General features: G+C 51.6%; 1 protein-coding gene across 26 annotated transcripts in view; it reads left to right on the top strand.

The window, feature by feature from the left end:
* The first annotated feature begins 6,852 nt into the window (after positions 1-6,852).
* TLE3 (transducin like enhancer of split 3) overlaps positions 6,853-24,570 on the top strand; it is a 50,211-nt gene continuing 32,493 nt past the window's right edge. For 10 of the 26 annotated variants that reach the window (XM_025390078.1, XM_025390077.1, XM_025390085.1 and 7 more), the window contains exons 1-4: positions 7,528-7,993; positions 8,509-8,609; positions 9,128-9,191; positions 10,203-10,247. In XM_025390078.1, coding sequence (XP_025245863.1) covers positions 7,970-7,993; positions 8,509-8,609; positions 9,128-9,191; positions 10,203-10,247 — 234 coding nt within the window. In that variant the 5' untranslated portion in view covers positions 7,528-7,969. The other 16 variants (XM_025390064.1, XM_025390066.1, XM_025390065.1 and 13 more) reach the window with 5 other exon arrangements.

Here is a 24,570-nt window from a genome sequence, read left to right as displayed (position 1 = left end):
ATACTCTCTCATCTCTCGTTCCCTCCTCCTTCCCCGCCCCAACTCAGAACCTCCATCAAAAACCAGGTGTTCCTGGCGCAAGTTCCGCCTAAATGATCCAGACTGACCCCAGAACTCCCTTCCACTGGCCTGGATAATTCTTACAGCGTGGGCCTCCACCCTTGTGAAGTTGAATGCATTAATACCAGCAAAATATTTCTTAATCTCCTAAGCCTCAGCTTTGAATCCTTAAAAAGGAAAGAAAGAAACGGCACAAATCTCTTAATTAGAACGCCCAATCACTTCGATAAATATTTACCCGGTTCCGGCATGAGGCATGGAAACCCTGCGCCATTAGTCAATAGAGGTCAGCAAAGTGCACCTTGGGAACAGCGGGATGCAATTCAGCTCGGCTTTGGAGCGGGTGTGGGGGAGAATGTTTCCAGTCTTATTCTTCTGCTAAAGACAGGTGAACAAACACATTCCATGCCTACCCTGCACACCTGCCCCTCACAAAGTCTCAGGTGGGCATGAGGGCCTCATTGTAAATCATCGCCTGGTAGTCTGGCTTCCAAAGCTTTCTGGAGAGAGGCAGTGGCCTCTTCCGCTAATTGGGCCATGGAGCAAACCAAACCATTCCCCAGTGAGTGTTCTCTGGAGTGTCCTGGCTGGGCACCTTTGCTCCTATCTGGAACTCTCTTCCTTCCTTCCCACTGAGCCACAGCAAGGTCCACCCTCTACAGGCAGCTTCCCTAATGGTCCTGGTCCCCTCCCCCCAACCCCCACCCTTCTACCCAATACTATTTCCCTGCACAGGTTCTATTTAGCTCTGAGGGCCTAGATACAGCCTGGAATACAACCTGGAATTGGGGACAGTCTCGCCTTGTGTATGTTTTCGAAGGCAAGGGCTTTCCTTAGATTTTGGAGGTAAGCTTTCCGTAAATTCTTGCCAGGTAAGAAATTAGGTGCCATTATTCTTATTTTTCAGAGGTAAAAATGGAGACCCCAGGAGTTTGGGGGTCTTGCCCAAGGTCTTGCAGATCTTCAGGCCTCCTGAAGCCCAGGTTGGTGCTGCCATACAGTCCAGATGAGCGGACCCCTCTCTCCTGGCTGTAGTAACGTTCAGAGGCATCCTCATTGGAGCCTAAAATGGGAGTGGGGATGGGAGCAGGGTCTTAGAGAAGCAAGCTCTTAGCTCTGTTCCCCAGGGAGCAAAAACAGCTTGTCAGGTGGCAAAACTAGGACAAGACCCAAGGAAGCAGAAACCACCTAGGTGCTGGGGAAGGGGGAAGGGGGAAGGGAAGGGTTTTGTTAGAAATATTTATTCATCCTGCCCCCTCTGCCCACCGCAACTTCTGTCCATCCTTTTGAGCTGAGCTCAAGCGCCACCCTTCCAGGAAGTCCTTCCAGAACCGCCCTTCTCACAACTGTTCTTCCCTACTTCATACTTTATAGGCTTATTTCTTGTGGCTTGTCTTCTCAGAAATGCTATGAATTCCACTGTGGTGGCCGACAGATCTCTCTCTGCCTCTATCCTCTCCCACCTCACCCCAGGGTTAGCTCTGAATTGCCCCTCCCCATTTCTTCCTTCCCGCCTCCTGCACACTCCAAGGGTCCTTGGGCTGCAGGGATGCCCAAGGTCATCTGAGGACCCTGATAAAGAATGGGATTCCCAGAGAGGGAGAGGAAGGCCCAGTGACCTCAGGAGGGCCTTCTTGAGAGCCTAGAGGAGAGGAGCTGGGTATTCCCACCTGGGCGTGGCTGCGCCTATGCAGAATAAGGTTAGGGCTGCTGCTTGGCTTGCTCCCACCAGGGCTTCCTAGCCTCTCCAGGCACGCAGAAAATATTGGAGGAGTTGAATCACCCAGATAGTTGTGTGTTATCATCATGGCCACCACAGCTAACTGTTATCGATCACTTAATGTACCAGGTTCTGTACTAAGTACACCACATGCATTATCTCCATTGATTCTCAGGACAATTCTCTCAGGTACTGGATTGTTATCTCCACTTTACAGATGAGGAAATGGAGGCTTAGCAAGATTAAATAAGTACCCCAAGGTCACATAACTTGAATCAGTCACAGAATGGTAAGATGGAGTTGGGAGACCCTGGAAAGTTCTCTCCCTCTACTAGCCTCTGTTGCCTTCCCTGAGATGAGGTGGCTGCAAGATGAGCTCCCTCTGGGACCCTCTGGGGCCCTCCAGGTTCCTGTGGTCCCTCTTGCAGCCCTGGCCTGCATTCTCAGGAAAGCCAAGCTTGTAGATACAGCAGGGCATAGTAGTTAAGGGCAGGGACACTGATGCCCAAATGCCTGGGTCCATCGGTCACTGACGTGATCTTGGGCACATCATTGTACCTCTGTGTATCCATTTCGCCATCTGTAAAATGGGGGTGATACTCATGGCACCCACTTCATTTCTTGTGTGAGCATTAAATGTGTTCATATTTGTCAAGTGCTTAGAATAGCACTGCACACAGCTTGAGCACTATGTAAGAGTTTGTTAAATAAATAAAAATTTCCCTTCCTTTTGCTCTGTGTCGAGGTCCTTGCTTGTGGAGGAAGGTCTGGAATGCCTGGTGAGTGGAGGGGTGGGGTAGGGGGGACAGAATTACTCTAGTGATGAAGACAAAGCCCAAGAATCAGAGGAGCCTTATAGAATCAACCGAGGGAGCGAGGGAGCGGGGCATGGTGAGGGAGATTTCTGTCCTCTCTGAGCAGTTCCAACAAGAGGCTTCCAAAAATCAAAGCCAGTAGAAGGGATGACATGGAAAAGTTTGCAACCCCACACATGGCACTGTGATCAGTTCCTCAAATAGGTGACCACAGCCTGGTGGCTGGCCTGAGCCATACCCTTTAATTCCTAAGAAAGGGGGTAAAACATGTATTAACTCAGCTAAAGTGTTTGACGAATATTTTAAAAGAATCAGAGAAGTGGCTCCTCGGACTGGCAGACAGTCGTTCACCAGCCACCTTGCACCCCAAATGAGGGGCTGGGGGCTGGGGAGCCGCTGCTCTGTAAATCCAGGCCGGGCTTTCTGTCTCACCCGGGTGACTTTTTTTTTTTTTTTTTTTTTTTAATGTGCCAGGAATTCCTCTCCCACGTGGGGTGGACTCCGAGGTACTCAATTAAGCAGCCAATGAAAAGTCAGCTCTCCGGTAGCAAATGACCCTGACACTTCTTGTAACATAAACAGTTGAAACGTTTCCAATTAGAACTGGAGACAGAGACGTTTGAACTCTTTCTCTCGACTCCCCTCCTTCTTTAAAATAATTGTCAAGCCTTTGGACGGGGTGTTGTATACATGTTTTTTATTTTCTTTTCTCTTTCTCCAGCATAAAAGACATGCATTTTTCTCCTTGTTTTTCCTAATTTGTGGGGTGGCATGTGGGGGGTGGGGGGGAAGGGGAGATATTGGTGGTAAGCTTAAAGGGATGTTGGCCTGGTTCCTTACCTCCCTGCCCCCTTCCTGCTCAGGGTTCAGGCAGCCGGTGAGAGCGGGGAGCGACGCTGGGTGAGGAGTGAGTGGGAGCTACAGGCAGGAGAGGCCTGTACTCCTAAAACCAGGCTCTCAGTAAGGGCTGGGAATGAATGAATGAATGAATGAATGTCTTTTCTTCAGCAAAAACTCTCAAGTATCCAGCTTGCGCAAGCAAAGGGGTCGCTGAGGTTGACCATTAAACTGGATTCGAATCCTGACCCTCTGCCCAGCTCGGGGCAAATGACTGAGCTTTCTCAGCCTCTCTTTTTTGCTCTATAAAATGGGGTCCCCAGCTAAACCGCTTCCCTCGGGAGTGAGGTAAGGGAGAGGAGAGCGCTGCCTGGGTAGCAGTGCCCTGCCTTGTACCCAGTGAGCACTCAAGCGCTGTTCCTCCTGACTGCGTAGAGTGGTTCTACCGCCCGGCTCTGCGGAGGAGGCGGCGCTCTGCAAAACCGCGTCGGGGACACTCAGCCGCGAACTCCTCCAGCGTACCGGGCTCGGCGCTGGCGCTGGGGCTCACAGGTGAACTCGACGTGGGTCTGCCCTGCGGGAGCGCTCTGGCTTGTGTGGTCACCGGGGACGTGGACATCGGGGCAGGAGGGACACCCGGGCCAGAGACAGAGCTGCTGTGCTTTTCTGTGTGTACACAGTCCTCTAAGACCCGACCTGGGGGCCCCGGGGCTTCTCAGCCCCCTGCGGGCGGGCGCCGTCGGAGCCAGTCCAGAGGGAGACTGAGAGGGAGGCCCGGTGAGGCGCCGCGTCCCTGGCATCTTAAAGGCATTGTGTTTAATAAATTCAAGCGAGACGCACACCCGCTCTCATCCCCCTCTCCTCTCAGCTCCCAAATCGAGACCTGCTCTAGGACCCCCAGTTTACGGGGTCTTAAAACCCCCTCTACTTTTTGAGTGGCAACTTCAAAGAGCTCTCTTTAAAGTTCGCCCCATCCCCCGCCCCCACGTCCCCTTTTACAGGCCACCCCTCCTCCACCACTCCTTCTAGACTTCTGGAGGACGACGACAACAAAACACTAAATGCAAGTTTAAAGGGGGGAGCGGGGAGTCTTCAGGCTTCCTCCAGAACGTGGGCTGTAGAAGTGACCTGTTTCAGGCGTGCGCAGGAGTCGCAACAACGTGGAGTTTGGGTTTTCTTTTTCTTTCTTTTTTTTCCCCTCTTTTCTTTTCCTTCTTTTTTTTTTTTTTTTGTTTGTGTGTGTGTTTTTACCTTTTATTATTTAAATTGATACGTTTCATTACTAGGGAGAAAAATAAAATATTCCTTTGATACACAAAATCAAATTGATATTTAGCCTCTGCTTACTTTTTTATGCATGGCTCCTTTATACCACATGGTAGTGACAGATTGTTTGAGCTGGAAGGAAAAGCCATTCAAAGCTAATTAAGCAGCCATTCCAAGCACTATTTGCAAGCGGGAGGCTCAGAAGCCTCGGCATTTGTCAGCGCTCCCCCACCCCGCGTGGTTTTGACTGACAGCTCTGGCCGCGGACTGACAAGGCCCAGCAACTCCGCCAATCAGCAACGAAGAGCCCCTTCGGCGGTCCGTGATTGGTGACGCGCACCTTGCTCGGAGGCGTGGTCGGCGTCCCCCACGTGGGGCTGGAGCGAGAAAGGGGCGGGGCGGGTAAGAAGCGGGTGCGCCCACCCGTGACGTAAGGGGGAGGGCAGAGAAGGGGGAGGGGGAAAGGAAGCTCCAAAGAGGAGCCATTTTGTGTCTAATGAATGCTGCGGCCAGATGCTCGCATCTGTCGAGCCGTGCTTCTCCCTCCTCCGTCTTCGGTGCGCGCCGAAACACGATTTATGTTTTTATTTAGGAGAATAAATAAATGAAGAAGGGAGCGCAGTTCGGGGCTGGCGGCCGGAGCGGGCGCGGGGAGGTTCAGTTCTGAGGCGGCTGCTCACGTGTAACTCCCCGCGCTCCGGCCTCCGAGCGCCCGCTAGCTCTCAGCTCCTCATTAAGATGCAAAAGCTAACCTCTGGCTCCTAATGAGGGGAGAATATAGATCCAGGGGCGCGCGGTCGGCTCGCGCGCGCCCGCCGCGGGCCCCGGGGTGCGTGCGGGCTCGCGGACTTGCCGGGGAGGGCCCCGGGGGTCCCGCCTTGGCAGCCCACCGGGCCGTGCGCGCTTCGAGGGCCACTCCCTGCTTGCTCGTCTGCCCCGCCGTAACCCCGAGCGCGGGAGGGCGAGGCCATCGGTTTGCGGGCAAGCTGGCCCGGGAGTCGAGTGGCCTGTGCGACCAAGCGGGGAGTCCGGGGGGCGCGGGGCAGGGGTGGGCGAGGCGCGAGTGGGGGAGCGTCCGCGCCCCCCGGGGTGCCCAGGCTGGCGACCTAGACACCTACAGGCTTCCGCCAACGCCGTGACGCTGCCGGGAGCAGGCTGAGCAAACCAGGTGGGAACTCGGAGTTCCCGGGCCTCGGCCGAGCAGGGTCCCGACCCCTTCTCCAACCCCCTCAGCCTGGGGATGCAGTGAGGAGCCCGAGCGGCGAGGCTACGGCGAGGGTGAAGTTGTCCCCACCGGGAAGGCGCCCCGAATGGGGCCAGCCGTGGCTGAGCCTGTTGTCCAGGGGCAGCCAGGCCCTTCCATCTGCGCTGCCCGCCAAGCCAGAGTCCCTCAGACTTCTCCTCGCAGGCAGCCGCCGCACATCAAAGGAGATGTTTATTTGGCTTTCTGAAAAGAAGGGCGAGTGAACAAAGGAGAGCTGGGGGCTATTGGGGGGGGGAGGCGGGCAGAAGAAGGGGTGAAGAAAAGGGGACATCCTCAGTTACAAGCAAATTTTTAAAGGTCGGAGGCAACTTTAGGAGCCACCATTTTATCAGTCCTAAATCTTTTGAAGTGAAAACATTAAAGTGACAAAGTGATTCTGTTTGTTTTATAGTATCTAATTGGGCTGCTTTGCAGACCTAATGAGATTAGAGGGACGAATCGTTCGCCGCCGCTGCAGAATAAACTGATACATTACTACCAGCCACAGGTTTTGAAGATTGTACAGCCTGTCTTATTTTCTTTTGTTGTTATTCCTCTGTCTTCCCTCTTTCCTCCTCCCGCCAAATAATTATTTGCTAGTAGATCGTGGGAAAAAAAAAGAGGAGGAAAAAAACTCTAGCAGCCCAGGACTATAATATATATCTATTTATTATATGTCTTTCGGTTAATTCCTGATCTGAGGAGCGCTGTTTTTCACTCCCATGCGAAAATCACCAGCGGGTAGGGCCTGATTGCTACTTTTCATGCATAGTTTTAGACACAAGAGGGCATTGTGACGTCGCGCCCAGCGGCACCCAGTCGTAGGCCGAGTCCCGCAGCCCCACGTGGGGGCCCCCCCGCTCCCATTGGCCAGCGCCGGACGAAGCTGCCACATTATTTTGTTACTTTTCAGTCCCTATTTGGAACTGCTCTCGCGGCAGTTCAGACCTCGTGCTCGTCCCCCTCGCCTGTCTGTGTGTGGTATCCGTAGGTCCGGGGCACTTTTTTTTGGTGTGTGTGTGTGTGCGCGCGTGTGTGTGTTGGGTGTGTGTGTTTTGGGGGTTTGTCGGGGCGCGGAGAGGAGAGCCGGGCCGAGGGAAAGGAAGGAAGCCGCAGAGCTCCCCGGTCTCGGGCTGCGTCTCCCTTCCAGCGCTCTCCTTCTTGTGCGCTCCAAGGCGGCAGCGGCGGTGGCTCCGAGCGCTCCTCGCTGGGGACGCGGCGCTCAAGCTGGGAGCAGCGAGAACCCTTTGCGGAGGCTTCCCGTACCCGCTGGAGTTAGGATGCCAGGGCGTTTGATTTGCACCTACTGAGCCCGGAGTTCCTCCCCGGCCCTGGGAAGGGCTTGCAGCAGCGGCGGCGGCGGCGGCAGCGGCAGCGTCAGTAGCAGACGGAACAGCAGGCTCTCCTCTCCGAGGGGGGGCGTCGAAGCGCCGGCGCCGGGCTCCCGCCCTCACCCTCCGGCGCTCCTGCGGCCCCAAGCCACCACCTCGTAGCCCGCCTCCTTCCTCTTCTCGCAGCGAGCCCCAGGCCCGGCCGCCTCTAGGATCCGACCCGCGCGTCTTGGATGCTTGGGGCTGCCCCGGCGCGCCCCCCTACAGGCGCGACGCGCTGACTGACCCAGAGGGGGCCCGAGCTCGCCCCAGGAGGGGCCCCCGGCCTCGGGACCCCGCGCCGGACCTGCCGGGGTGCCGACGATGTCCGCGCAGTCCCGGGCACTGACGCGCTCAACGCAGCCCAGGGAGGGCGGCCGGCCGCTGCCCGCCGAGCCCTAGGCGCACAAAGCCCGCGCCCGCCGCCCGGCCCCGGCGCCCGCCGACGACTTTGCCGCCTGCTCCGCGGCTCTTTGTCTCCACTTGGGGCGGGCGCCCGACTCTGGGATTTCGCTGCGAGAACGAGCTGGGGGGGCCGGGGGCGAGCTCTCGGTTTCCCGGCCGCCCCCCGCTCGGGCTCGGCTCCCCCCTCCCCCGCACCTCCCCGGCCCGGGCTCTCGGCGCTTCCACGCTCTCGGAATCACGACCCCTCCCTGCCATGTATCCGCAGGGCAGACATCCGGTGAGTAATTGCAACTCGGTTTATTTAAGCATCTATCATGGCAGGGTAAACGAGGCAGTTTATCTGGCACCTCCATTTTGCTTGTTGCTACCTTTATGGTGTGTGTTTGTGCGTGTGCTCTCACACAAAGGGGATGCGGCCGGGGGGCGCCGTTGAGAGAGGAGGTTAATTCCGCGCGAGTGGCGCGGGGGGCTGCCTGTGTTCCAGGGGGAGCTGTTCACGCGGTCCCCGGCCCAGCTCTTAAGTCTCCCAACTCACCCGGCTTGTTTCCCACCCCCGCCTTACTGGGGAGAGGGAGGCCCTTGGTGAAAGGCATGGGAGCCCCGCTGCCGACGGGGAGAGATGGGGCGCCCCCCCTCCTCCCTGTCGGAGAGCTGAGAAACTTGCTGGGAAGGTTCTGGGCTGAGGGTGGCCTCTCTGGTTGGGCGCCGTCCGGGAGGGGCCGGGGCCGCGGCCGCTCTGAGAGCCGTCTCATGCCCCCGCCCCCTCCCCTGTCTTGTCTTCGCGGGCTCCAGGCTCCCCATCAACCCGGGCAGCCGGGATTTAAATTCACGGTGGCTGAGTCTTGTGACAGGATCAAAGACGAATTCCAGTTCCTGCAAGCTCAGTATCACAGGTAAGGCCGGTGGGGGCCGCCCCGGGGCTGGCGGGGAGGGGCGGCCCCTGCGCGGCTCCTGCCATCCCCCGCGGGGACGGAGGGGGCTCCTGACCCAGGGGCGGCGGGGCAGCCCGGGCCTCCGCCTTTTGTTTCCCCTTCCGAGCGCGCCGCCTTAACCCTTTATTGCCCGCAGCCGCCCGGCTCCCAGCGCCGCCTGTGGGATCCCCGAATGAGGGTCTAGGTCGCGGCGAGCGGATTCACTCCGGGTTCTGGGTGTGGGGAGCCAGCGTCAGGGTCCTGCTCCCCTGCGGCCGTGATAAGTCCTCTGACTGGGCCGCGGGAAGTTTCGAATTGTTTCACATCCCCCTCCCCACGGCGGGGACCCAAATCCCCTCGCGTCCCCTGGCTGTGGAATAAGAGGGCGCCCCCGGAGGGTGTCAGGGAAGTGGAAAAGTGGCTCCCGAGGCCCTTGGGTCGGGGCCTCAGAGGAGGCTGCCCAGGCGCCAGGCCTGAGCCGGCTTTTTCTGCCCTCGCAGCCTCAAAGTGGAGTACGACAAGCTGGCAAACGAGAAGACGGAGATGCAGCGCCATTATGTGATGGTGAGATGCGGCAGTGGGCCTGGGGGGCAGTGGGGGCGCCGACCCCGGCCGGGGGCGCGGCGTGTATCTGAGGAGATGAGCGCCAGGTCCCCACCACCGCCCAGCCGCAGGGCGGCCTTAGTAGAGGGCATAATCTGGTCTTGCCCTCCCCTTCCCCAGCTTCCATTGCCGGGGCCACTTGGAGGAGGGTGAGTGAGGGGAGGGACAGAAAGAGAAACCCCGATTCCAGGCCGGCGACTTCTGTACTATCTTTGTGTGCCTTTAATTTGTGTTTTGAAAGTTGCCCAGGGGCCGATTGCCATTGCCCTATCTTGGCTAGTAAGATCGGGTTGGACCAGCCCATGTGAAATTAGGATTGCTAAAAATCTCTCTTAGTGACCTCCTGGGAGTGTTTAGAAACTTTTCTGCTTTGCAGCTGGGATCTAGCCAGAGGGGGACAGAAGCCCTCCTTCCCCAGGATGTTGTGAGGAGTGGAGAGGCCTTATAAAGCCCTCTGCTTTCACTCCCCTCCTCAGGGATCCCCCAGCTGGGTATCTTGTCCACGCTGGGGCAGTAGGCAGACTGTCTTCCTTTTGCCCAGTGTCCGTTTCAGCAAGTTTTAATCTTCATTTGTGAGAGGGCACGGCTGCCTGCACTGCTTTCCACATAAGAGGCCTTCGACACAGTGCTAAATAACTCTCAGAGGACAAGAGGGGTCCCAGTGTACACACGATTCCCTGTTGAACCTGAACCTTGTATAAACAGGATATAGGGCACATGTGGTGCTTGTGGGAGGGAGGACCCAGCTCCCCTTACTACCACATATATAACGTTCTGTTGAGATGAGAGGAACACTCGCCCTTGTCAGCTCTTAAACCGCTCTGTAAGCTGGCTTTGGGGTTTGATTTAAACTTCTTTAGCAAATGTATTGTAAAAGTATGACTTGGGCAAAACCTTTCCAAGAAAAAACTGATTTTCAAAAATGATCAGATTTCTGTGTTGCCTGTTAATAGCCATTCTTTTTACTTTTAGTACTATGAGATGTCCTATGGCTTGAACATTGAAATGCACAAGCAGGTAAGTGCTTTTCTCTTTTGAAAAATATATTTCATTTTTTAAAAACTTACATATGTGGACGTCTTATGTTCTCTCTTGTTTGAAAATGAGCCTGGTTCTTCTATTCCTCCCCCTTCTCCTTGAAGAGTGAATGGATCAAGTCCTTGAAATGCAAGGTCTGAGGCTTTGCTGATTTTTTTTTTAGACACGTTGAGCTTTTAGCATTCGAGCTTGTGAAATTAGTCCTGGTCTTGGATCCTGGTGGAGGATAAAGGACCAAAGGGAAAGTTGTACCTCCAGGATCTGCTTTACAAACTCCTGAAAGCCCAGAGGTGGCTGGCTGCTTTTATCTGTTTTAATGTAAAATTCTCAAGAGGAAATACAGGAGGATTTTTTTTTCTTTCTCTCTCTCTTTTTTTTCTTTTTGCAAAAATGTGATGTTCTGCGTTGATAAGATTAAACTTCAAGAGCCTTAAAAGCCAGGCTGAGCTGTCGAAATTTAAGGGAATGAAGCTGCTAACTGCTTAAAAATATAAAGCCAGAATGAAATACAACTTTAATGCCTTGCATTGACAAGGTGGTTTTTTCATCTCTGTCTTGATTTGAAGGCAGCCGAATTCCCATTTTACAGAGAAGGAAGCTAAAGCTCCTGGGTGAAGTAACTTGCCCAGGGGCAGCCTAGCCAGGACTTTTGAGATGGCTGGGGGTTGAGCTCAGCTTTGAAATCCTGAAGTCAAACCAGTTTAGCTAGTGTGGTGTCGTTTGATGGATATGTAAACTACCTGGTATTGTCACTCTTCTAATAACAGTATACCTCAAACCGAGCAAATACAAACACCCTTTATCTCAGTGCATATCAGTAACTAGTCCCGGTGCTAGGCTGGGCTGTGGGAGAGGCCTGTTTGTGTATTTGTGTTCTGAGGAAAGGCTGCCTATAATTTGGCTTGGCCAACGATTAGAGTTGACTTGGCACGTATAAATGGAGCAGGCAGGCCGGTTGTTCTTTTTAACAATTGGTGTTCATGAAATCTCAGAAGACTGTTGACTCATTCTAGCCTTTGGTGACCGTGACTTGAATGGATTTTCTGCTGTAAATTAACAGTCGTTTACAAGGTTTCAATTTTGCTCTTTAAGGAGGCAGGACCCAGGGCAGGTGAGAAGGGCAGGTGACCCTGGAAAGTGGGCAGATTCCTACCCACTTGAGTGGCTTCCTGTAGAGCCTTTGGGATCTGTAGTTTCCTTTCCCCTCCTGGAGGGAGCCCCAGTGTTGGGTGAAGGGAAGCCAGAAAGGGGCCTGAGTTTATTGAGCAATGTGTGGGAAGCCAACTTGTGGCTTCCTGAGGGATTAGTTAGTCCCTTAGGAAGGCATATGAAGGCTACCATGTTTTTACTTCTTGACACAAAGAAATAATAAACAGACAGGGCTTTATACATAAAGATATTTCTCCTCGGGAAAATAGAATCGAGACAGGTTCTGCGACTGGAACGGGCCAGGTCCCGGAAGAATGCTTGAAATGGAACTGGGGTCCCAGGTGTTTCAAGGACCTTGGGGTGTATGCAGGGTGCCACTTCCTCCCTTTGTCTACCCCCCTCTTTTTTTTTTCTCAACGCTTAGTATCTTGGGTGTGTTTAAAGAAGGTAATTGCACCCAGGTTTAAAATTTATAGCAGCAGTTATTGTAAGAGCTTGGTAATTAAGGTGTAATGTCTCGTTGCATGTTGAGGTCTGCATGGGTGGTGTTCCGCATGTCTGTGAATGGATGGTGCTTTGGCACTAAGAAATCCACCTTGGCTCGCAGCAGATCTGTTCTGTGAGTCCTGGGGATGCTGTGAACGCAGGAAGAGTTAAATATCTTAACGCATTTGATGGTGGGGTTTATATAAAGAGCAGCTGTGTACATCTGGGATTTCTGGCCATTCCCCAAACAAGGTTCTTAAGGGGAGAATGCCTGGGGTTTGGCTACGTTGTCTCATTTAATCCTCTCAACTGCCGGTGGTGGAAAGAGGGATTCTTTGCCCCCTTTTTATAGGTGAGGAAACTGAGGCTTCAGGGAGGCCAGGAAGTCAGAGCTGGGACTCAAATCCAGCCCTCTGGCTTTCCCACTGGGCACTTTACCTTGCTTGCCACTCACCTTTGCCCTCTAGCCTGAGTTCCCAGCCTGAACATGTGTGCTCTGAATGCAGTGGCTTCTCAAGCTTATGGCAGTCTCTGAGTTGGGTGAAATCACCCTGTGGCTGTGGAGGAACAAAGAGGCAAGGAGGTGAAGAAACCTGTGCCATGAAATGCAACCCTAACCTAATGGAGTTGGCCACTCCCTAGGTTTGCGAGGGTTCTGGAGAAGAAAGCCCTGCCACTAATTGAAGTGTGGGTCTTGGGTGCATTTGGCGAATGGTGGTTAGGCCTGAGCAAACAAGTTTATCAGCTGACCTGTTTAGCGGTTGACTGGTGTTTTATCTGCACACACAATCAAGTGACTGGAGTGCTTGAATTATTCATGCAGTGTCCTGCCCTCTAGACTTGACTGTTCGTGTGATTACATCTGCCTGGAACAAACAGGCTGGATTCTTCATCTTTAAGCTGGGGTGGGGGTGGGGACTGTCTGTACTTTTATATAATAGATGATCTACAGAGCTAGCACCTTGGGAAGTGTGGCAGTCCTCAGCCTGCGTGCGCATACGCTCACACGCACTCCACCATCACCACCACATATTTTTTTAAAAACTCTCCTTTGCTGGCTCTATGGGAAATGCCAATTAGCTGGGAACCTCGAGTCCTGCCAGATGGGCCCGGGTATTGACAGAGGGCAGCTGATGAGGTGCGTCCAGCCCATTTTTATTTTACTGAGAGGTTAAACTCACTGTGGCTGGCTCCTTCTCTGGCTGTTTCTCTGTCTCTCTCTTTTTCCAAGCTGTCAAAATCCCAGAGAAGTAATAAATGGTTTCTCCTCCTACTCTTCTGCCTCCCTCCCTAATTACGGTAAAGCAAAGATTACAGGATCACAGGCCTGGCCCAGGACTTCAAGAGGTCACCCACCTCCACCAAGCCCCCTGCTTCCCGGCCAAATGTCGAGGGTGGTTCAGAGAGGCTGGGGAGGCAGTGATGACTGACTGGCTCATCAGTTGCCATCTTGTTTGTGCAGAGGCTTTCCAGTGTCAGCCACAAATAACAAAGCCAGCTTAGAACCAGGGGCCCCAGAGCGACTGCCATGCATTGGATTTGAGGCACTGACGCTCTGAGAAGCTGGGTCAGGCAGCCTTTTCACCCACTGTTGGTGAGCACCGATGTTTTGAAAGTGGACTTGAGCCATTTTGATTTTGGGGCAGTGTTGTGCCAACACGATACAGTCACCTTTTTTTCTGTAAACTGAACAACCTTTCCTGTAAGTTTCTTTTTGAATCTTGGAACTGGAAGAGCCCTTTGGGTTCTCATGCAAACTTTTCAAGTTACAGATGAGGAAACAGAGGCCCAGAGAAGGGAAGCTGATGTATCCAGTCATACAGTCCCACGTTAGTGGTAAAGCTGCTACCACTGCTTCCCTTCCAGCCCGGGACTCTTTTCTGTCAGACTCAAGAAATGAAGAGTGCTCCTTTTCTAATGTACTCTGTGTCTTTAATTACTATTGCTTCTTTCTGCGTTATTATCCAAACAGGCTAAGACTACAAACCTGGCCCCACCAGAGTCCAAAGTGCCCCATTTCGGGTTGTATAATCATATCGCCGAACCCTTATTGTCCACAGTCCTGTTTTGAATTGCCAGCTATTTGCACAACTAATGATTTGATGTGTGTAATAATAATACATAATGCATAACTAGCAATCCCAGAGGAAAGATTCATTGACAGAGAAGGGAGGTACAACCTGTGAACTTTTTACCCTAGCCATGGGGTGCCATAAACACAGAGCTGAGGTGGGAAATGGAAAATCCCCATTTGTCACTCCCCTCCCCTCCCCGCTGTGGATCTTCTCATCTAAAGGATAAGGGGCTCGGCTGGAAGATCTTGAGGCACACAGAAGTTCTGTGACCACGGTGAAGGTGCAAGGTACAGGTGGCCAGAAGGAGCTACCAGGCGATGAGGTTACAAAAGACTCTGCCAAGGAGTTGAGCCTGTCTTGGTAGGGGAATGTGGGACCACTTGCAAAGTAGAAGGGGTCAAAGGTCCTTAGACTAGGGAAGTGCCTATTTGTGTGGCATCTGAGTTGAACTGTGACATTTTTTTTTCTTTTTTGCCAGAGTTCTATTCCCTGGTATCCATCTGACTTTTCCTGCCATATTGATCTTCCCTGGAACAGACTGTAATCACGAGTCCTCTCACTGAGGGGGTGCCTGCCTTGCTCAACTTTGGGGTCTGGGGGCTCCAAGCTCCCTGCACGCTGTCTAGCTAGAGGGAGGCTGCCCAACCCCTCAAGACTGCCTTTGGACCCCTTTTCTCTAGTTGCCAGTGGGAGTGGTAGAGTGGCGGTTTCAGTGCTTTTGGGGTCTTTTCCTTCTTGTGCATTTGTCATTGAAATGACCCTGGGAGATGAGCAAATGACCCCTTGTCCTTACTTTACAAATCAAGGGGTGGGAACCTGGCTCCTAATTCAGGACTCATTCTCTGAACTCTTTTGGACCAGGAGCCCACGGCAGACGGCAGCGTTCTTCCTTTGCTTGAACTCCTCCTTCCCACCTTGCAGAGGAAGGCTCTAGGCTGTTTGTTTCTATTTTGTTGAAGGAGGAGTCCCTCAAGGAATAAATCTCCCTTTGCTTTCTCCGTGGGAGAAAGTCCTTCTATCTCATTGTACAAAATACTGGGACACCAGGGGCAAAAAGGTGACAAAGACCTAACCTCGGCAGTGTTTTCCCCTGTGATCTGGCACTCATTCCTCATCTCATTTTTGTAGGTACGAAAGAAGCCCCTCTGCTGAGGTCTCTATAGCACTTAGTATATAATAGGTGCTCAGTAGACATCTTGGTTTTTCTTCAAAATTTCCTCAGGTTATCTGAGAATAGAGTTGCGATTCCCTGAACTCTGAGTAGGAAGTGGGGATTTTAGTTGTGGGCTGGCCGCCCGCTCTGCAGGCTTCCTTCTATGGCCCGGCATCCAGTTTCTTCATCAGTGAAATGAGGGGGTTGGATTCATTCCCAAAGCGGTTATTAGGGGCCTGGGATGTGCTGGGTGTGGGCAGAGGTTGGTTACACAGCCGAATAAGACACCATTCCCTCTGCGGGGGAGTCGGATGTCTAAATAAGTAATTGCAATGCAGTGAGGTAAGTGCTAGTGTGGCCCGAGTGTCACAGGAGGAGCACCCAGCACAGAACAGCTTATTCTTCCTGGGAGGGGAGAGTGGGGTGAGAGCGGACTTCACTGAGGTCTTTACTTGAGGCGAGTCTTAAAGGGAGGGTTTATGAGGCAGAAGTCGGCAGCGGAGGCCCCTCCAGGGTGGCAACAGCTCGTGGCAAGGCAGTGAGATATGTTCTGGAAGCCACACGTCTTTGGAATGATGTGGGGCGGGGACTGCACTTGGGAAGTGAGGCGAGGTGGTGACATTTTGCAGCAGAGTGATCTCCAAGGCCCCTCTGCCCTTGCAGTCGGGGCTCCCAACTCCGTGGCTTCCTCCATCCCTGCATGGCTGGCTCTCCAGGGCTGGCCTGAGTCCATCTGCCGCGGGGTGGGGGCAGGGGCCTACTCTGGGCCGTCTGTGGCCTGCCCTGCCTGCTTTCCTACCGTAATGCGCTGCTTTGAACTTTATTCCCCAAAGTGGCATTGTCTCCTTTCTCATATTGGTAATTCTGTAATGACTGGTTATGACCCGCCCCCTCCCCCATATTTAATTCTCATCAGCCCAGCTCTCCACTTTGCTATTAATGATAGCAGCCAGCAAAATAGCTTTCAACATGCCATTGACAGTCTGGTTTAAGAGAGCACTTGAAGTAGTGCTAGACAGCTGAAAGCACCCATAATTGTGTACCAGAGTGAGAACTGCGTGCTCAAGGGCCTTGTTTTTATATGCTTAAAGGGACAATATCTTGTTTTCAACAAATGCTCTCTGAGACGCACAGCCAAGATACTTTCTTCCTTTTTTTCCTTTCTTCTTTTGACTTTCTCTTCTCTTTCAAAATACATAGTTTAAAAAAATTCTTTATAAAATAATTGTTCCCTTCAAGTTGGGGTTAAGGAGAAACTTAAGGAAGGGGGAAATGTCCTGCCGCCATGTAAGCTGGGAATATTTGGTGGGTTTATTGTTTTGAAGCATCGTCCTTTGCAGGCAGCAAACTGTGGGTCAGCCTTGCCCTACTGAGAGTCCTTAGGACCTTGCGTTTCTCGAGGTAATGGGGGAGTCTGAATTCGCATCAGCATTGATTTTGAATTCTTTCTTTTGCTAAGGATGTTGCACAATCAGTGGGCTGCGGAGCTGTCACTGAATGTTTAGGCAGAGGCCACCTTCTGGGGGAGGGCTAGAGGAGAGGGGTCACCTTGTTGGAGAGTCAGGGCAGGACTGCTAAGGAATTAGATTCTAGGAGGCTGTTCACTGCAGAGTTGACGGCCCAAGAGGCCCATCTGGAAATCAACAGGGTGGGTAGAACAAGGACCTCTATTCTTAAGTAGAGGTTCATACCAGGCTTGGAGGGTTAACCAAGGGGCCCGTCTAGTCCACCCCGAAGATTTTATCTGAGAACAAATACCTTTCTCCCCTTCACACCAGCCGACTTCATTATTGCTTTGAAGATGCAGTCCTTTGGAAGAGATTTCCTTTGCCTTTCTGTCACCAAAGCCTCCCATTGCCAATGTGTCCTGTGAAGGGAGAAGAGAGAATCAAGTTCCCATCTGTGGGGCCTGAGAGGCCAGAGAAACCCTGTTAGGGCCTGGAGTCCATGTCGTCCTGTTCTCTCTCAGGCTGGCTGCTGTTGGTAAAGGGTAGGAGCATGGATGGGCTTGGCTGGTGTCTTAGGTGGTTCCTTCCATCACCGTGTGAATGATAGGATCCAGTGTTCTGGCTGCTGCCACCGCCAAACAATCCCAGGGGAAGTACTTTCCTGAGGACAAACTGTTTGAAAAATTTGATCTTCCAGGTATTATAGATTATAATGATGTGACCCCTTAGAATTTCTGTAGCACTTGATTGCAAAGCAGATTTGACATTTTCATCTTAGCAGCTAAAATAATGGGTATTTGGGTCCAGGACAGACAGACATAGGATAAAAGCATCAGAGCATACCCTGAAAGCTTGGAATGTGAAGATGACCTGGGTACTAGAGGGCTATGTTCTCAAATTGGGGTGGGGGAGGTGAGGCCTGTGCTGTGACAGGACTGTGAGTTCCATGAGGGACAGGACCATTTTGTATTTTTCACTAAGGGCCCTGAACCCTGAGCAGTGCTTGGCCCATACTGGATATACAGTGTGCATTTTGTGGGGACTTGAGGAGGGAAGGTAATATTCCAGCTCAGGGTTCTCTCTTACCCTGAAGAGTGTTATGGACTCTTTGGGAAGGACAGAAGCTTTATTAGTTTTCTGACAGAGGCCTGTAGGCTGCAGACGTTGTGATTATAGAAAGAGTTGTAAAGGTGTCATGAATCTTTATTTAAAAGTGTCTTTAATGTATCTTAGGCATCTTTTTCTTTTCATCTCACACTATGGACAGTTTAAGTGCAAAAGGGGAAGAAGGCAGGGTGGGGTGGGAAGAGATAACTGGGAGGGAGAGATGACAAAGCGGAGATGGGGAAGAGACAAGTGCTGAGTGGGTGAATTGGTAAACTCGGCTTGCCAGGCCTTGGCTGTTTGGGCATGGAGTTCCAAGTGTTGTGTGTGGCCTGATCTCATGAGGCTTTTAAGTCTGACTATTGTTCACAGCTCTTCTACTGCTATTTTTGTTTGTTAATTTTGAATGAAAACTACTGCAGGCCAATAGAAGTTGCTTTTTTGTTCACACTGAAGGCTGATCCTTTCTTCAAATGGAGACTCAAATGCAGAAGAGCTCTTCCCACTAGTGTTCTAGCACTGAGTACCATATGCAATTTGGGTACAGGAGAGGGCTCTCCCTTCCTGGTCAGCCATGAAGACTTGAGGTTTAGACTCCTACATCACCCAGCCAGCTATATGACCAAAAGGTTGGAGGAGGCGACTCTTCACCCACTCCCCAAATCTTTCCCCTGGGCTAGCCCTCAACAGGTCTTTGCTGAGTTTGGATCTGAAACTGATTAATTCTGATAATACTGGCAGGGGCATCCTTTGGAACCAGTGATGCTTTGCGATTTCTGCTGGGGAAAAGTAGAAGAGGAAGGCAGTTCAGTGCGGACTAGTGGACAAGGGATGGAAGTCTGTTCTAGCTTTCTGGTGGGGGTGGGGTACAAGAACTTCTATTAACCTTCCTGGCCTCTGTCCAGGGAAAAGTAGGACACTCAGAGGGCTCAGAAGCAGCAGGTGATGCCAGATGGTCTGGAATGAGGGTCTAACTGGTTGGGTGGGATAGAGGAAGGAGGAGCAGGGGAGATAGAGGAAGTGAGCCTGTTGGTACTGATTGGTCAAAATAGGTCTTTAGCTCATCCTTAAACCCTTACTTGCCTATTTTCCTAGAAGGAGGCCCCTTCCTCTGATCTCCATCTCCAGTGAAGAAAGCTAAAGTCCAGTTCTTATTTTGCTTTGCCTAACAGCAGAAGCCCTGGGGAAAGACGGGAAGAATTTCCCATCTCCCGTCCCTCAATTCCTGGGATCTCATACTTTATCCCAGAGAAACGGGGGATCTCCATGAAGCCAGACTTGAAATGGGGGAGAAGCAGCCTGGTTTAGAGCTCGAAAGACCTGCCGCTCCCCCACAGGGTCTTTCCGCTGTTGGCCTGGTTTCAGCCTCCATGTCACCCAGTCCTTGTGTGTGGCACCCACAGGCCCGGCCTGCAGGAACTTGAGAAGTGTCTAGATACCCCTTTCTCTTTGCGTCTTGGGTTTTCTCACTGTTCTGTTACCTAGTTTTTAACCTTACTTCTCAAGAGACCCCTACCCAGCTCTTCCTCACTATCCATTTGCCCAGGGATATTGGGCAAACTCCCTTCTTAAACTCCCGGGACGCTGAATGCCCATTGGGCATTTTCCAGGCCTACTGGGTGATGGGTGGGGTTTTTCTTGCCCAGTGAATTCCATTTCTCCCTCAGAAGATCACAGGTTCTTGCCAGGTGATCCTGGAGAGTTACGTGTAGAGCACCAGGAGCTGGGAGATTTGTCTCTATGGCTAAGAGGTTGACTTGGGAGTCAGACAAATGTGGGTTTGAGTCCCAGATCAATTCCTGTTGGTGTGTGACTTTGAGCAGACTGACCTCTGTGATCTTCAGTTTGCAGTGGAGATAATAATAACATCTGCCTGTTGGGGCAGTGCTGCCCAGTAGAACTTTCTTCAGTGATGGAAATGCTGTGTGTCTGCACTCTTCAGTAAGGCAGCCACCAGCCACGTGTGGCTCGTAAGCACTTGAAATATGGCTACTGTGACTGAGGAACTGAGTTTGACATTTAATTTTAATTAAATTTAGCTAGCCACAGGTGGCTGGTGGCTTCATAAATTGTATAGTTACAGTTATAGGGAGTGCCATGAAGGATGCATATAGCCTGCTTAGCACAATACCTGGCACATGGAAAGGCCGAAGCAAGGTATTCTCACAAAGGAACAGAGTCTCCAAATTGTCAAGACCTCAGACATAGAGGACAAGATCCTTGGTGTTGCATATGTTGTAAGATTTCTCAGAGCCCTTTCCCATATGTGACTTGTTGGCTCTACAATCCTGCAGCATAGGCACCACGGGCGCCACGCATCAGATAGCAGCACTGACGGTTAAAGAGGTTGAGTAACTTGCTCATTGTTGCACAGCGGACCAGCGGCCAGTTCAGAACTGGAAACCAGGCCTGCTTCCCTCGTGGACCTCAGTGATCTTTATCCACAGACCATATCAAGATGAGGCCTTCTGTGATCTTCCCCTGTGTCCACCCCCAGACCACCGTACTATAGGCATTGATTCCAGTGCTAGGAAGAAACCAGATGAACCCTTGAAGAATTCAGTAAAACCTGAGTGTCAGCCACATGTGGATCAGGGATTCCCAACCTGGGTGCTGTTTACATTTGGGGCTGGATACTTTTTTGTGGTGAGGTTGTCCTCTGTGTTTAGGATGTTTAACAGCATTTCTAATCTCTTCCCACTAGTTATCAGTGCCCCAGTTTGTGACATCCAGAAATGTCTCTGGGCATTGCCAGAATCCCCTGGGGAAACAATTACTATTGGTTGAGAGGCCTTGATATAGAGGGAAGAAGTCTGGCTCTAACCTGGGAGATCTGCTTACCACCTGGTCTTCCTGTGTGGTCTTCCTGTGTGACAGCTTCTTGCCCACTCTGGGCCTCATTTGCCTCATCTGTAAAATGAGAGGTCAAATGGTGTGACTTGGGAGGAGGTCAGTTTGAGAAGGAGCTTATCATATAAAATAAGTTTCTAAATGACTGATCTTGATTTTCATAGCCTAAGAAATGCCATCACTCCTGCCTTCCTTATTTGGAGAAAGAAGACCCTCTAACCCTTTTTCTTTTAATTTATGGAAGAGGTATGCTCTTTGGTTGTGAATAAGATGATGGGTAGATAGAATGGGGCTCTGTCTCTGCCCACAGTCAGTCTTTCCTCTTCCCCTCACCTTAGTCTTCCCTCATGCCACTTGGGTTTCCCAAAGAATCCATGCCCTTAAAAAATCCTAGCCAGCATTTCATTTGTAGTGCTGACCTGATGTGGGGAGACCCCCAAAATTTAATGAGCTGTCTCTGCAAGGGTAATGTGACTTTTACAGCCTGTTGAGGGGCAAGGGGAGATTTGCATAATGTTCCAAGGGGGATTAGGTGGCTGGGGGTTGCCATGGCAACCCCACAGGGATGAATCGAGAATTTTTCCTCCTGGCAGGAGTTGGCCAATGGAGTCTGGGAAGGTGGGGGAGGGGGCAGGGGGTTATCTGAGGGGAGGGAGGAGGAGAAGGAGAGAGGGAAGGGTGGGGGTGGTGTGCCTGGGATGAATGGGCAGTGTTGGGGGAAGGTGTAATCTGAAAAAGCACTCCCTGTTCTGTCTGTACAAGCAAGCTCTTTGAGAGCCATCTCCCCCCACAAGTAGGGGTGGGAGGCAAGCAGAGTTTACTGTTTGGGAACCAAGAAATTAAAGTGAACAAATATTTAAAGATTATTGGATCTTGTTAACAGGAAGCCCGGTAGATGGAAACTGAGAGTCTGAAGAATGAAACTCTTAAAGAGTCCCAAAGCCGAGAGGGACTTGAGCTGTCATATGGGCCCTGTGGTGCCTGCCTCCAAGTCTCTGTTGGGTCTCCATGGAATGCTCCCAAGGGCAGGGCACTCACACAGCACCTAATTCATTTTTGAGAGCTCCGATTATTACACTGGACTGAGATCGGCCTTCTTTATTCAGTGGAAACTGAGGCCCAAGTGCAGGGTGGATCTGGGCTAGGAATACAGGACTCTAGACTATATGTTGGCACCTCTTTCTGGGATTGGGTTGCCTGGATGCATGCTCACTCAGCCTCACTATCCCCAGTTCCCTTACACCGTAGACCCCTGGAAGAAAAGGGGAGGTGGGATTCCTTTCAGGGAAGTGTGCAGAAGGGTCGTCCCAACCCCAGCAACCCCGGAGTCCCTTGCCGTTGGTTGGTCCTAGCTGGGGAAGAGTGAGTGCGTTTCCTTCTCCCTGCCCTGGATCCTCACTGTCATCCTTACCCGCCTGTGGAGGGCACAGGGGCTGGTGCCCAGAGTGTCCTCACAGGCTGGCCCAGGCCAGCATCCCTGTCCCTCCCCGAGGAGACAGATCCTCAGGGTCACGCTGAGGGGGCTGGGCCTTTCTTGTACCAAGTCCTCCCTGCATAAAGAATTCAGCAGGCTTCCTCGGAAGGCATAAATATTTAATGGCGTTGTAGTTATATATAATTTGATCAATATGTCAGTGCTAAAAGGGCCTTTAAGAAGGCTCACCTATCATTGAGTGATCTGTGATGTGAACCTTCACCAGCCCCTCTAGTAGCGGGAGGGGCTACATTTCCCAAGGCTACTGCATGGATCATTTGTTGACCCTCCTCCCCTTCTTATATTGTAGCACTGCTTCCTCTCAGAGCCCATGGCGTGCATGGAACAGGGCCTGGGAACCCCATCCTAGCTTTTGTTGGCTGTCCCCCGGCCCCCCATGGATTTCTTCCCCTGTTGATAAAACACCCGCTTGCTTTATTTCAGTGTTCTCTGAGCTCGGCCTAAGGAGAAACTACCTGGCAAGGAATATCCTCTTTTAGTCAGATCATTCAGGGGCTATCCATTCAGTATGGCCTAGGAAATGCAATGGGATATTTTAAGTTAAATCCCCAGACATGGTGTTCTGAATCTGGGTGATTGGCGCCTGGCTGCTGGGAGGCTGCTGGGAAGGTTGGGGCCAGGGCCACCTCTTTCTGCACAGCCTCCCACCCCAGCCTCTCCCTGCAGCTCTGAGATTTAATTCGAGATGAAGCAGACTGTTTTCAAATCCCAAGGACTCAGTCAGAGAACCAGGTAAAACCTGATTAAAATTTAAGAACCTCAGAGCTGACTGAGACGACACCCCTAAACACACGCATTTTCTAGAGGAGTAACCTGAGGCCCAGAGGCCTGCTGGGATGGAAATCATCACTTCCCCATGGCTTTGCAATATAATTCACCTTTCAAATGGGCAGGTCCCTTCCTCATCTCATCTTTCACGCACATCCACAAACGGTCTCTAGACTCACAGTGCCATGCTCTTTGCATGACACTGCCCTGATTTTCCGAAGAAGAAATCCTCATTTCACAAATGTAACTAAACACCTAGTAGCATGGGATGGCCGCTTGCCTGTCTAACAGACATGGAATTCCTTCCCACTGAATGCAACAACTTGGAGAACCCTGGCCTGGTTGTCTTAGCCTCACCAACCAGTCTTCCCTTGTGAATCACAGAAACTGCACAGTAGGGGCTTGACACTTAGAAATATGATATCATTGTTCTTGCCTAGAGGCTCTTCCGCAGCGAAGCGCAGTTTTGCTGATGGACAAGTTTGAATGGCTCGTGCTCTGAAGGCTGGTCCTTGGGACCCAGCCCAGGTCAGCCAGCTGCCCAGCGAGCAGCCAGCATCCATCCACATCTCAAGGTGGCTTGGCTCTTCTCCACTGGTCCTTTGTAAATTCATGTGATGCTCTGTTTTATGGATCTTTATGGAGGAAATTATAAGCTGCACAGCAATTTGGGAATATTTAGGGTTCTAAAACTCTATAAGTTAGCGCTCCTGGATCTTAATACATTATCTAGTTAATCCCTTCATTTTGCAGACGGCAAAATTAATGCCCAGAGAAGGGAAGTGATTTGCCCCAAGCCACACAACTAAATGGGGGCAGAATTGGAGGTAGAGGCCAGCTTATTTCTGTGTGGCACTGCAGCATGCCACATTCTTTAAAGGGGCAGCTTTCTCTTCTCCTTGCCCTTATTTGGCTGAGTTTAAAAGGAATTGTGCATTCAGAGTCCACAGGTACACAGGACAGGGCAGTTTAAAACTAACTAGCAGACAGACCCTCTGGTGGAAGTCACTCTCGACTGTGTGTTGAACACAGTCACCTAAATTAAAAATAAGGGCAAGGACTGGCTGGGTGCCGCAAGCCCAGGAGCAGGAGGTTGCTGGGGGGTACAGATCAAGAGCAGGCTCCATCTCCCTTAATTTAGTGTCTTGGGTCAAGGGCCAAAGATAGTCCGAAGTAGCAGCAAACGTGAATACTAGACTGTGGTTAGAGAAATAGACTTTTAGAATGCTCAAGTACCCTCGGTTTACAGCAAGATGTTCAGAGGTCCTGCTTTAATGAGGAGATGATCATGCAAATGGGAGCTACTAAGACGCATGGAACAGATTGCTCTTTGGGAAATTACCCTTGCCCCCCACTATCTTGTTTTCTGTCATTTATTTGCCTAACAATCTGCATTTGTCATTTATTTGCCTAACAGCCTGCAGAGATGCAGGGCAGATGTTACTCCCAGCGCCCAGTTGGTAGTGCAGATTCTGAATGTAGCAGGACCTCTGTCCCCATTTCTCTGAACTGCCTCTCTGTCTGTATCTAGTAGATTAGTTCCTTCTGAGGAACAATGTTGTTCCACCAACAAAGCCGCCTGCTTTGAACCATACTTGAAAAGAAACTTTCAAAGGCGGCACCAGCCTCCTTGAACACCTTTTCCAAAGTGCTTTCCAAAGGGAGCCGTCTTCCCACCTCCCACCACGTCTCAGGTTCGCTTCTGAAGACCCGGCTCAAAAGCAGTGGCTTTGTGGGACCGGGATGGAGGGAAGGATGGAGGTCGGCCTCTGGA

Source organism: Theropithecus gelada, chromosome 7a (genome assembly GCF_003255815.1).
Source record: "Theropithecus gelada isolate Dixy chromosome 7a, Tgel_1.0, whole genome shotgun sequence".
Lineage (NCBI taxonomy): Eukaryota > Metazoa > Chordata > Mammalia > Primates > Cercopithecidae > Theropithecus > Theropithecus gelada.
Note: the sequence above shows the minus strand (reverse complement) of the source record. Positions and strands in the feature narration are given on the sequence as shown.